Source organism: Schistocerca nitens, chromosome 9 (genome assembly GCF_023898315.1).
Source record: "Schistocerca nitens isolate TAMUIC-IGC-003100 chromosome 9, iqSchNite1.1, whole genome shotgun sequence".
NCBI lineage: Eukaryota > Metazoa > Arthropoda > Insecta > Orthoptera > Acrididae > Schistocerca > Schistocerca nitens.
In genome coordinates, this window is record NC_064622.1 from 40,243,495 (window position 1) to 40,257,241 (window position 13,747).

General features: G+C 39.4%; 1 protein-coding gene across 5 annotated transcripts in view; it reads right to left on the bottom strand.

Annotated features, from left to right (window-relative positions):
* Positions 1-6,693, bottom strand: part of LOC126203990 (2-oxoglutarate dehydrogenase complex component E1-like) — a 129,942-nt gene extending 123,249 nt beyond the window's left edge. For 3 of the 5 annotated variants that reach the window (XM_049938422.1, XM_049938420.1, XM_049938421.1), the window contains exons 1-3: positions 6,625-6,693; positions 5,852-6,110; positions 558-773 (exon numbers count right to left, since the gene is read on the bottom strand). In XM_049938422.1, coding sequence (XP_049794379.1) covers positions 558-773; positions 5,852-6,100 — 465 coding nt within the window. In that variant the 5' untranslated portion in view covers positions 6,101-6,110; positions 6,625-6,693. The remainder of the gene's footprint in view (positions 1-557; positions 774-5,851; positions 6,111-6,624) is intronic. The other 2 variants (XM_049938423.1, XM_049938424.1) reach the window with 2 other exon arrangements.
* Between the last annotated feature and the right edge of the window lie 7,054 nt (positions 6,694-13,747).

Below are 13,747 nucleotides of genomic sequence, written 5' to 3' on the forward strand. Positions count from 1 at the left end.
GTCAAAATAGCATTTTCTGAAATTACAGTGAAGGTAAACACTTCAATAAAATCTACAAACCAACACAAAAATGTAGTTAAAAATGTGGAAAACAACAACGATGTCATAATTTCATATTTGCAAATTATTTGAGGCCAGCATTAGTTTTATTAATTCATTAATTTTTGTAATTACACAACAGCTACAATTGTAATTCATCTGGAGGAGGAAGAAGAAAGAGCTTTCACGCAGTCACTCATTCAGCTACGCATTAGTATCTGTTCTGATCAAGCCTTTCACAAATTATTTTATTTATAGTATTTGTGTTTCTGCTATTACATGTAATAATACAATACATATTTACAGATGTGGCTATGCATTACACTACTTAACTGACCAACTGCCAGTTAAGGGAGCAGGCAATGGATTACATATAGCAGCACAACACACAGCAATCATTACTGTGTATCAGTACATTTTTCATTTCCTATGGCAATAACCAAAAGAACTGACACAGCAATAAAAGAACACATGTGCAAATCTCTCACAGCAGCTGTAACTTGAATCTAGTGGCATACCTGGTATGAACGGATGATCGCCTGTACAGCCAAGTGGTCATCAATTATCTTTTCATTAACTTGTCCATCAAGAGCAGGCACTGATGCTCCCAAATAAGGAGCAAGACTCGTAATGGGAACCTGGTTCTTCCCTGGAGGAGCTAGTGAAGGCGGAGGCTGGTATGCTTGGCCTGGTGCAGCACCCGCTGAGCTGCTTCGGAAAAATGTGTCCCATGACTGAAAATATTAAAGACGCTTCATTTTCGATAATCATTTAGAACAGAGACAAAGATTTTCAACAATAATATCTAATCAAAATAAACATCTCTGTTTCGAAAACAAACAAAAAATAAAACAACGCTAAGGAAAAGAGAGACAGCATTTAATACGTTTTTATTCATGCCAATGCATTGGTGCTTGACCCTGGAGGTATCAGTTTCAAATATTTGTGGCAGATAGATTTTCAAAGCCAGAATTTCACTACAAGCGGGAAACTGCCAGTGGCAACCACTTACTAATCACTAGACTGTGAACCAATAAAATATAGATGTGTTCATGCCAATGACTGGTTTGAAGACAACAGCAGTGTACCCTTTGTTTCGGCCAAGTTTTGAATTGATTTATGTAGCCAATTACAAGAGAACTTACGATTTAAAATGGGCCCTGAAGAATGGTGGAACTTCACTTCTCAAATACATATGTAACTGCTAGAACTAAAAGAAGCAACTAACCAAAAATAGTTCTAATACTGACTGAGAATTAAACCATAAACCTTTGAATACACACTCAAGACACTTCTCCACTGAGATATATTGTGGGTCAGTGTTATTAATTATTTCCCAGTTATTAGAAATTTCCTCGCTATATATTCACAACAAATGCACACAAAGCATCTCTAGGGGGCTCTGAGAGGAGTAAAGCTGGCAATGGTAGATCTAAGCTGTGTGCAGAATGTGCAAAGTTCGTGACCTGGTACTCAACAACTGAATACACATGTCATGATAGATCTTTGTACGCAATTGTTCATTTCTAAAATGTATGTTGTGCCATACATCCATCATGCGTCAGATTTCCAAACTCTTGTTTCAGTATTTCCTGGTTTCTAATAGTCACAGCCTACCACTCAACTCAACTCCTATTAAAAACTGTCCCATAACACTGCACAGACACGGACAGATGTTTATTAAACCCTTAAACTCAACTATGTTACATGCAACAGAGAAGGAAACAAAACAAACAGTAAATATACAAAGACTATAGAGCAAGTCGTACAAGTGGAACTTCTGAGCGTATATAATTCCGCAGTAGCTCTCAACTCAAACATCCGGCAGTGTAAAGTACTTTAGCCACAAGGAATTACAAAATAGTAGGAAATTTGAGTATCCCTGAAACACTTGCAGAATAGCAGTGTATTTTGGAAAAAATGAGATGAATGGACACTGTAGCCTAAACCATGCAATGCTTGTCACAAAAATTACCCTGAAAGTATAAAACATTCACTCTAATAATATACAACTTTAAACTAATGGTCAAAATCTAAAACAACATTAATTCCACTCATTATTAAATCAGATAACTTTCCTACAGGAGAGTACACAGAAAAAAGTGGCGTCAAAATAGGTATTACCGAAAAAATTAAAGAAACATCTCAGTCTTACTAAAATAATTACAAAAAATAAATAAAAAATAAAGAAGCCTTACAAGAGACAGACAGAATAAACAACATTCTCACAAATGTTCAAAAAACACATTCATCCAAAGACAAATTATTGTGCCATGCATACTCTGCGACACCTCTCCCAATAGCTCCATTAACGACATCAATAACACATTACATAAATGCCCTTTCCCTTCCCCATTTCACAATTTTTATACGAAATTAATGATTAACAACAAAACTGGAGGCTTATATTAAACCTTACCACAAGACTTGCCAACTTCTAGTAACCTCGCCCCCCACCCCAATTTTGCCCATACTACTAATTACAACACCCCCTCCCTTCCCCTAACCCTTACTAAAAAAAGACCCATACTGAATTCTCACAGAGACCCACCTTATAACACACAAAAATCACACACACTGCTTTAAACAAAATTCAAAATTAAATTTAAATATCTCAAACCATGTAGGTATCCTTCCTAACTGATCACAAGTGATTGTACCAGCAACACTTCATTAACCCACTACTAGTCCTAGGTTTAAGATCTGCTGGGTTCCCACAGTTAACTCATTTCATTTTACCCAAACAAGCTGCAAGGTTTCAAAACATCCATTGATTCTTTTTGTCACTGCATACACTCATAACAGAGACTGAAATGTGGAAACTAACAGTTTCCTCTTTCTGAATCTGTGGCAGAAGAAAGGGGACTAACATGACAAATTCCACTATTAGCAACAGGATCAAGAATGACAATGCCTAATAAATTTTATGCTGCATTTATGCAAAACCAACATGTCACAAAATACAAACCAACCACAAAAATCAGATGCCTATGATGGCTCTCACATAACTGGCATCTATATAACAAATACATTGCAGATTACTTGATATTTGACACCACACTTCAAAGTATTCACAGGTGTCTGGATCATTCACTAGATGTAAAATATGACTAATGGAAGAACAAATTTTAATTAAATGAAATTTGAAAACAAGGCAGAAATTTTAATGTAGTCACATAGAACAGGCTACATAGATCAAACAGAACATCCAGGATGGTCTACAATCTTTCGTGAGTGATATCAGGGACACTAAAAGCTCAAAATCTGATAAATATAGTCTTATACGACAGTAAAAATATTGAAAGATAAAATTAGCTGATGCAGTGCACATCACAGAACAAAATCCACTGAAATTAAGTAATGACCTGTAACAGTGGAGACAGCCATGGGTTAAGATAAAAACACTGACACAAGACAAGAGCTAAGGAACTGTGACATAATTAAATTACTTTAATCCAATATTAAAACATGCAGACACTTTATGTGATAACACTAGTCACAATTTTTAAAAAGGTTCAGTGTAAATTAATGATAGGAAAACTATCCAGCATGGCCAGTTCATGAAATTAAAGACAGCAGTAGCATGCACACAGACTGATACAATCTATAGCATGGAGGAGATGCAAGCCTCAAGAAATGACCCCATGGATGACATCAATTACATTAAACCATTAACACACACACAAAAAAAAAAACTAACTAACTGAATCTTCAAGGGGCTGTGGTTGTTACTAATGCATTAGTATTAATAACTTGAAAATGTCAGACCACACAGGAAAACAAGGATTCTAACAATGGAATGAATAAGACAATGACAGCATATTCACTCGCATCACCAAAGTTCAAACAAATGCAGCCTTTCAACAGCTATGCCTGACACTACACTATATTTCAGTTCAATCACCTCAGACTTTTTAAAAAAATATAAATGCTACTTGCTTGTAACCCAGAACACAATACGAAATATTATCTCCCTACTCAATGGATTGCTGTCTCCACTAGACCTATAAATGTCTACAAAACAAGGCAATCTAAACAACCACCAACAAGAACTAAATGAGATATTGTAAACACACACAACCGACATCTACATTGGAAATATACAAACAATTTCTTTTTTCCAAATGCCATCCAGGTAACATATAATGTCATACTTCAAAGATAATATGGATTGTTCACCTTGATCCCTAGACCCCAATAATGGCTACAAGACAGTCACAAATATGTATAGAGAATATAAGGACACAAACTACAAGTGCATCTGCAGTCAGCTTGTAATTCAGAGATAAAAGAGATGTGCTGGATGTCAATCAAGTTTCCTACCAAAGAACACTGGCAAAGCAGTGGCCAGTAGCCTAAATTTGAAACCAAGGCATGGCAGATGAAATTGTAATGTCATACAGCTCAATACAGGTACACTATTCACTATTACTGCCAAGAAGGAAAGCAGTAACTGTATTAAAACCACAGAGTAATTTAAACAAAATAGGGAACTGTGAAATAACCACAAGTAGACCTATCATTAACAAAAGTAAACTAACTTTCTGCAATATTTCGTAGTTAATGTTATGCAGTGGACCCCCTTGCTTACTTTTTAGCTTATTTATGATATATCCTCAAAATAGTCATTGGAGAGTGGACCCCTATGTAATATGTGTTTCCTGAATTTACCTTACAGTTTTGGTTGTTATGATGAAAATTGCATTAAATAAGGCAAATTGCAATTACACATAAACTAAACACATTAGTTTACATGAAAGGTCAACCTGTTACTACAACCTTCACTTCTGTTGGCTTCAACCCACAACCAAATTATTCTTTCACTCTAACTTAGACCTTGGGCTATGCTACAGATCACAGCCTGTCACCACACCCAAGACTTCAAACAGGAGATACATCATCACACTTTAGCCCAGTTTGCTATAACATTCAAGAAGTTTCTTTTACTTCACTCACAGGAGAGGTTTACTGAAACAGCCATGGAGACACCACACAACCATAGGTAATTACTGTGACAGTGGACAATGTGGAAGTGAAGATTAAAAAGAATGTGAGCTCAGGGTAATGAAAGCTATGCTAATAACTAAAGTGTGCAAGTACCTACAACCAGGAAACAGACTAAAAGCAAATAGTAATATTTGCCAGAAATAAAACAGACAATGCTGCCTTTCTACCAGCACATATGTAACAAGAAGATTTCCTTGAACTTTGAAGAATAAGACTGATAAACTTATGAAAAAAGATCAATTTTAAAAGCTGATCACAAAAAGGCAACAGAGCTTAATTAAATTAAAAAATATAATTTTTATACGATTAAAAAACTAAGCTGGCTGACAGTTATTCAACATAAAACAGTTTGCAACTATTTCAAATCAATCAATACAATAAGATAACACAATAAAAACAACTAATAGAGGGCAACAAATGCAGGAGTAAAACCCACCAAGTCCATGTGTCACTAAAGATTAGAAATATCAACAATACTTTCGTCTGAGAAAATTACATACTAGAAAGAACAGCTGTAAGCACATGCGAAGAGAACAGTAATAGTCAAAATATAATGCTGCCCCCCATCTTGATTAACAAGACATGAAGCAGGAAAATTGCAGGACATAAAACAGAATGAAATGAGGGTCTCAGATAATGTTAGTACGACTGCGCTGGATGAACTTTAACACAAAATATTCTGAAATAAGGGTAGCGTTTCTTAATATAAAATTGTTTCCAGACTACAAGAGAGGTGAATATAGACGGGTAATACAATAAATAAAATCCAACTTTTTTAGTATGAAAATTAAATGGTATTACTCACCACATGAACACTTTTTGGGTCAGCCAACCAAGCATTGTACATTTCTTCCACATATGCCGACGAACTGCCATTGAGAAAAGGTTCTGCTGCTACAGATGCGCTGTAATTTCGGGTACTGGTAACTGACAGCGAGGTGGTGGCACTTCCTGATCGCAATAACCATGCTGCAAATCGTTCAGGTCCTGCAGCGTGTGGGATTAATGGTGTAAGTGGTAACAGATTTGTTAATACTGATCTTGCACGATGCATCTTGGGTTGCCTGTAACACGCAAAACCGGAGATGTTATGATTTTCGAGTACGGGGAAATAGTAACACAAATTAAAGCGACGCACTTGGGAAGTTAACCTACGGGTACCCGAGGGTCTCTAATCCAATTCCTCTACAATAACACGGACGAATAGCATTAAGCACTACACCCAAGTCAAAAACACAGTATTTTACGAATCAACTGTGATATATAAATAGATGACATTGACTTTCGAAAATCTTGATACACTGATTCTTAGCTTACTATTTCACTCTTTACCACAAGTTCTTTATCACTTGTCCATCGCAAAATTTCACACGCACTACAAAGTAAATGTTGTTATAACAATTGTACTGGCATACTTGTGTTGTTACGATCGATAAAATTGGCGCAACCTCTTGCGCAACTTATAACTTTAGTATATTAGCGAACTGTTACAAAATTGAGGTAAAAGGAAGACAAGAGCCTTAGAAAGTGGTTCAGAACTGAAACTTGTCCAAACGTTCTCCCATTACGTATTTTTACCTTCAATTTCCTTAGGTGTTATCTCCGCACGAACCTCACCGCAACTCACCACCAGCTACCATTTGTAGCACCTCAGGTTAGGCAACCTAAACAGTGCAGTATTGAGTTGTGTCACTTTTCAACTTTGCATTTGTTTATGGATACAAATTATCAAGTAAAAAGAATAATTTTACTATTGAAAACGGCAAATAAAAACAGGAACAGTTTATAAAATATTACAATAACATAAAGATTCGTAAACTGGTATATTTGTCACAACGGTAAAACTTTGTGCTTGCAATGTTGGTGACGCTGGCTTTGATAATTAGAACTCCACTCTCAGCGTAATTAAGCGTGTTTTAGAAGGTGCGAAAAACGTACAATAGCCTTGTGGCGCACAATATAGCTTTCGCCATATAATTAACAGCGTTAAATAAAAAAAATATGTTAGGAAAATATGAAGAAAGTCTTCATGTTTAGTATTTTATCTGTCTTCAGCAATTGTGCCGGTATTTATCGAAATAATCAGCAACTAGCTGCATAGAAAGAAATTTTATTTCCTTAACCGGTTTCAAGTACTTAGTGCTCTTCTTCAGAAGGCTATAAAGTTTCCTTTATACAACTGGATGCTGATTATTTCTATAGAAATCGTTATAGATACTGTAGTATAGGTTTAAACTCTTCTTTTCTTTTCGCAAAGTGACGTACGGTAACTAACGACAGTTAAAAGTGATTATTACTGCATTACTTAGAAAAGACACGTTTAAAACGAGTGAGTCGTTTCGGTTCCACATGAAACTTAAAGGACATTAGTTGAAAGGCTAAAGTTCTTTTCTCTCATTACAGATCAGCTGTTTAACTGTGTATGACTGAAGCGACGAAGTTGAATTAATCAGTCACTTACGGGTCAAATCTTGAGGAGAACTTTACATTAGCGAGAACACTATACGTATTTGACGCCGCAGTACTTATATACCGGTATTTACAGAATACATCACTAATCATCAAAATAATGGTACAATTTACATGATTAATCGTAGTGATATACATGACGACGACATTTGCGCTCATTTTGCTTGAGTACGGTAATTGATTCGAATGCACGGAGCAGCTGGAAACGGACTCCTAATATCGGCCCTAAAATCGATGGCGAACTGTGACCAGTGCTTAAAAGAATTTCAAGTACTTAGTGCTCTTCTTCAGAGGGTTATGAAGTTTTCTTCACACAACTGACAGTGGAGAGTCTTGTCACCTGGCTTCACTCCTTTGTTAAAGACAAAGCTTTCACTTGGACTACTGAATATCTTTATTTTTGCTCTAGTCTCCGTTTTTGGCATTCAGATTATATTTATTACTTTAGCACATATAGCAACTTCTCACAGCACAGTGTTTAATTCCTGCCGATTTATGGTGTCAAAGGCTTGTTCGGTATCGACAATAGTGAGTGCAGATCTACATCATGTTCAAAGAACCTTTACATCATTTGTCTGATTACAAATATTTGATCAGTTGTTTCTCTGTCTGGTAGAAAACCACGGTGATATTTCCCAAGTATTCTTATGAGCACTTTTGTATCCTTTCATTTAATATACTTGTGAAGATCTTATAAGCTGTACTTAGTAGTGTCATACCTCTGTAGCTTTCACATGCTGTACTATCGGCTTTGTTATACACAGGGGTTCCTATTCCATTTCTTTTCAGTTATCCTGCATGGTTTCTGTTTCTCATATGTCTGATATTAGCATGTGCAGTTTCCTTATTAGAATTTTCTTATTTCAATATGTTTCCTTACCTTTTTAGTTCTTGCAACTTCTTCTTAGTCCTTTTTTTTTATATGTTTGGTGTCTGTCACCGTTCATGATTCTGCAGCCGTATCTTCTTCTTCTTCTTTTTGCGTTACAGCCTCTGTAGGACCACGGGTAGCCCCTTCGTGGATTGCATTTTCCTCTTCTTCTCCCAGAACCTCTTCATTCTTTCTCTTCTTCTCTCCCGCTCTTCTTCCGAGATCTTCAGTTTCCATTTCTCCTGGCGGCTCCACTGGTGACATTCTAACCTTTTCCTGTATTCTTCTCTGTCATTGATTCCGGCATATTTGTCGGTGTATATTTGTTCCTCCAATTTTCCTTTCCTTCGACCTTGATCCCCAATTCCAACCAGTCCCTCCGAAGTTCAACAATCCACTTGGTTCCTGTCTTTCCCCTTGTCCTCCCTGTTGTTTCCCACACTCTCTTCGTCATTCTGTCCATACTCATCCTAAATACATGCCCAGCAAACCTTGCCCTTTTGAGTCTGATTTCCCCTGATATTATTCTCATGTTCCAGTACAATTCTTCCCTAGGTCTTCGCGTCCACCTCTCTCCACCTCTTTTGGGACCTAGTATTTTTCTCTCTTCTTTCTCTAGTTGTTCTGCCCCATTTCTTCCTAGTGTCATCGTCTCAGCAGCATATAATACTGCATTCCTCACTGTTTCCTTGTAGTGGCTTATCTTTGCCTCTGTGGATATACGGAGTTATTACAAATGATTGAAGCGATTTCACAGCTCTACAATAACTTTATTATTTGAGATATTTTCACAATGCTTTGCACACACATTCTAAAACTCAAAAAGTTTTTTTAGGCATTCACAAATGTGCGATATGTGCCCCTTTAGTGATTCGGCAGACATCATGCCGATAATCAAGTTCCTCCCCCACTCGGCGCAGCATGTCCCCATCAATGAGTTCGAAAGCATCGTTGATGCGAGCTCGCAGTTCTGGCACGTTTCTTGGTAGAGGAAGTTCAAACACTGAATCTTTCACATAACCCCACAGAAAGAAATCGCATGGGGTTAAGTCGGGAGAGCGTGGAGGCCATGACATGAATTGTTGATCATGATCTCCACCACGATCGATCCATCGGTTTTCCAATCTCCTGTTTAAGAAATGCTTCTGCTTTAGCCTTTTCCGTAAGATTTTCCAAACCGTCGGCTGTGGTACGTTTAGCTCCCTGCTTGCTTTATTCGTCGACTTCCGCGGGCTACGCGTGAAACTTGCCCGCACGCGTTCAACTGTTTCTTCGCTCACTGCAGGCCGACCCGTTGATTTCCCCTTACAGAGGCATCCAGAAGCTTTAAACTGCGCATACCATCGCCGAATGGAGTTAGCAGTTGGTGGATCTTTGTTGAACTTCGTCCTGAAGTGTCGTTGCACTGTTATGACTGACTGATGTGAGTGCATTTCAAGCACGACATACGCTTTCTCGGCTCCTGTCGCCATTTTGTCTCACTGCGCTCTCGATCGCTCTGGCGGCAGAAACCTGAAGTGCAGCTTCACCCGAAGAAAACTTTATGAGTTTTTCTACGTATCTGTAGTGTGTCGTGACCATATGTCAATGAATGGAGCTACAGTGAATTTATGAAATCGCTTCAATCATTTGTAATAGCCCTGCATTCTTCTTATTGTATATCTCTCTCGTCATGCAGAAGGCTGACCTCATCTTCTTTATCCTCTCTGTTATTCCCTCCTTGCTCCTGTTCCTTCCTGTTATAAATTCTCCCAGGTATTTAAATTTGTCCACCATTTGCACAGTGCTTTCCGGTGTTTCCTAGTCTGCAGTGGTGTTAAATGTCTTTGTCTTGTTATAGGCGATCCTCAGTCCCACCTTTCTGGCTACCTTACTTAAGTTGTCGAGTTGTGTCTTTGCGTCTTCTTACGTCTCACTTACTATTGCTATGCCATCTGCAAAGGCTAGACAGTCCACTTGAGCCCTGTTGTCCTTTTTGTCCCCCACATGGGTCTTTGGTATTCCCATTTCCTCGTTTATTGCTCTCCATTGCCTGATTACTTCGTCCAGTGCTATATTGAACAACAATGGTGACAATCCATCTCCCTGTTTATCACCAGTCTTGATCTCAAATTCTTTTGACATTGTTCCTCTGAATCTCATCCTTGCTTTTGTGTCTGTCAGAATTTCTTTTATGAGTTCTTGTGTAGTTCCATCAGGTCCTCTGTTCTTCAGGATCCTAACAAGAGTCTGTCTGTCGATGGAGTCATATGCCTTTGTGAAGTCCACGAAGGTTATTACTGTCTTTTGCAGCCGTCTATATGACGACATTGAACTCCGACATTAGTCGCGATCTGGCATCAAAGCTAATTCAACGACGACGAGTGAAAATTCGTGGTGGGCGGGGGTGGAATCCAGATTTCCCGCATCAAGCAAGCGGTCGCCCTAACCGACTCGGCTATCCGCACACGCTTCCCGTCGCACCCAAATTCCCAACTTGTGCACATTACATGCGTAGTGTCACGTATAATTCTAGTATTCCCATCCATGCATATTACCTGCCGAGGGCCCTAATGCGCTGCTTCCTGGACTCGGGTTGCCGCGTCGGCTCCGGATCGAATCCGCCTGCCGGATTACCGACGACGGCCGATGTGTATCCCCAGCCTGGATGTGGTTTTTAGGCTAGGTGAATACCGGGCTGGTCCCCACGTCCCACTTTAGTTATATGACTCGCAGACATTTGAAAACGTTTGCACTATTTGATGGCTTACACTGTACGCAGACAGCTGCGGTACACTGATTCCACCCCAGGGCGCACGGGGTGGCGACAGGAAAGGCATCCGGCCACCCTTTGACTTTAACCTCGCCAAATCCATACTAACAAGGCCGACCACGCGTTCCAGTGGGACAAAGGAGCAAAGCAAATGAATGATTCCCATATGTATATTCTTAGTCAACTCTTTTAAGTTTCTCTTAGACAACCTGTTAGCTCTTCCCCTTAATACTCTATATTGTTCCACACTACTTATGGTCCATGTTTGCAACAATCACGTTCTTGCTCTATTCTTCACTTCTACAGCTCATGCGCAATCTTTATCAAACCATTTCTGTATTATTCTGTTTCTTCTCACGCCTATTATTTCTTATGCAGCATCTTTAACTGTTTTTTTCAATCATGCTCCATTTTCACCTATTTATCCTGGTGACTCTTCACTACTCAAATTCCTATTTAGTGTTAGCTGGATTTTTTTATTTCATAAGGAAGTTTGTGTGTATTTCAGATCACCCTCTTTTCTACCCTGTTGCAAGGTGCTACCAATAGTTTCTCTCTCTCTAGACTAATTTTTCCACAAAGCGATCTGAATTACAGTTTTGTCCTCTGCAGCTCCGTACTTATATAACTAAGGTAGAGTGGTGGACATTAATGATACGGCCAATCTGGTTAACTATTTCATTGACTGCAGACTTACATGTAACCAGATGAATTATTTTGTGAGGGAAGCAAGTGTTCTTCATTATCATATTATTCTGTACTGCCAATTGGCAGTGTAGTAGAGCTCCGTTCTCATTGCTTTTTTCGTGTAACGAGTATTTTCCAGTAACTCCATGTTGATGCTCATTCCTCCCTATTTTTGCATTAATATCGCCTACCACGAACATTACATCATACACCGAAGGCCCAAAGCAACTGATACAGGCATGCGTATTCAAATACAGACATATGTAAACAGGCAGAATACGGCGCTGCGATCATCAACGTCTATGTAAGACGACGCGTGCCTGGCGCAGTTGTTAGATTGGTTACGGCTGTTAAAATGACAGGTTATCAAGACAGGTGAGTTTGAACGTTGTGTTATAGTCGGCGCACGAGCGTGGGGAAACAGCATCTCCGAGGTAGCGATGAAGTGCGGATCTTCCTGTACGACCATTTCATGAGTGTACCGTGAACGTCAGGAATCCGATAAAACATCAAATTTCTTACATCGCTGCGGCCGAAAAAAGATCTTGCAAGAACGGGACCAACGACGACTGAAGAGAATCGTTCAGCGTGACAAGTGCAGCCCTTCCGCAGATTGCTGCAGATTTCATTGTTGGGCCGTCAACAACTGTCAGAGTGAGAACCGTTCAACGAAACATCTTCGATATGGGCTTTCGGAGCCGAGGATCCACTCGTGTACCCTTGCTGACTGCACGACACAAAGCTTTACGCCTCGCCTGGACCCGTCAACGCCGACAAGGACTGATGATGACCGGAAACATGTTGCCTGGTCGGACGAGTCTCGTTTCAAACTGTATCGAGCAGATGGACATGTACGGGTATGGAGACAACCTCATGAATCCGTGGACCCTGCATGTCAGCAGGTGACTGTTCAAGATGATAGAGGCTCTGTAATGGTGTGGAACTTGTGCGGATGGAGTGATATGTGACACCTGATACGTCTAATGCATCCATTCGTGTCCATTGTGAATTCCAACGGACTTGGTCAATTCCAGCAGGACAATGCGACACTCCACACGTCCAGTGACACCTGATACGTCTAATGCATCCATTCGTGTCCATTGTGAATTCCAACGGACTTGGTCAATTCCAGCAGGACAATGCGACACTCCACACGTCCAGAATTGCTACAGACTGGCTCCAGGAACACTATTCCGAGTTCAAACACTTCCGCTGGCCACCAGACGCCCCAGACATGAACATTATTGAGCATATCTGGGTTGCCTTGCAGCGTCCATGGCATGTCGTTTTGCGGCACTTCTGCGTGCTCGTGGGGGCCCTACACGGTATTAGGCAGGTGTACAGTTTTGCTTGGCTCTTCAGTGTACTTAGATACACTGCAACATACTTTTTCCAGGTTTTCATAGAACTACTCTTTTAACAATACTATCCTTTTCTTCCGTAGGTGCACATTCATTTACTATTGATAGGTTCCTAAAGTATCTCTCTTATTTAAGTCTGCACGCCCTTCAGCTGTAAATTAAAATTCTAATAAACTTTCCCTAGCTTTCCTGATTCCAAATTGACAGATTTTTGCTCTGGGCCAGTATATACTAAATGAGTCCTCGGGTTTGTAGACCTGTCTATTTACTTGCAATCTTGTTTCCTGTAGCTCTAGAACGTCATATGTAAATTTTAAGATTTCGTTGGCTATTTCTTTCATTTTTCCAGGCCGCAGCACTGTTCTCAAATTCCATGTCGCTTTTGTCAATTCCTTTATATGTTTCCTTTGCCGGGGACGATATATGTATTTTCCATCCAGTATCCTAGGCTTCTGTTGAGTTTTCGATATTGTCTTTTTCTTAAAAGTATGGGGTTATGTGTCCCATGCTCAATTCGCAACATGGAGGACCAAGATTTGTATCAGGTTTACTCTGTCAGGA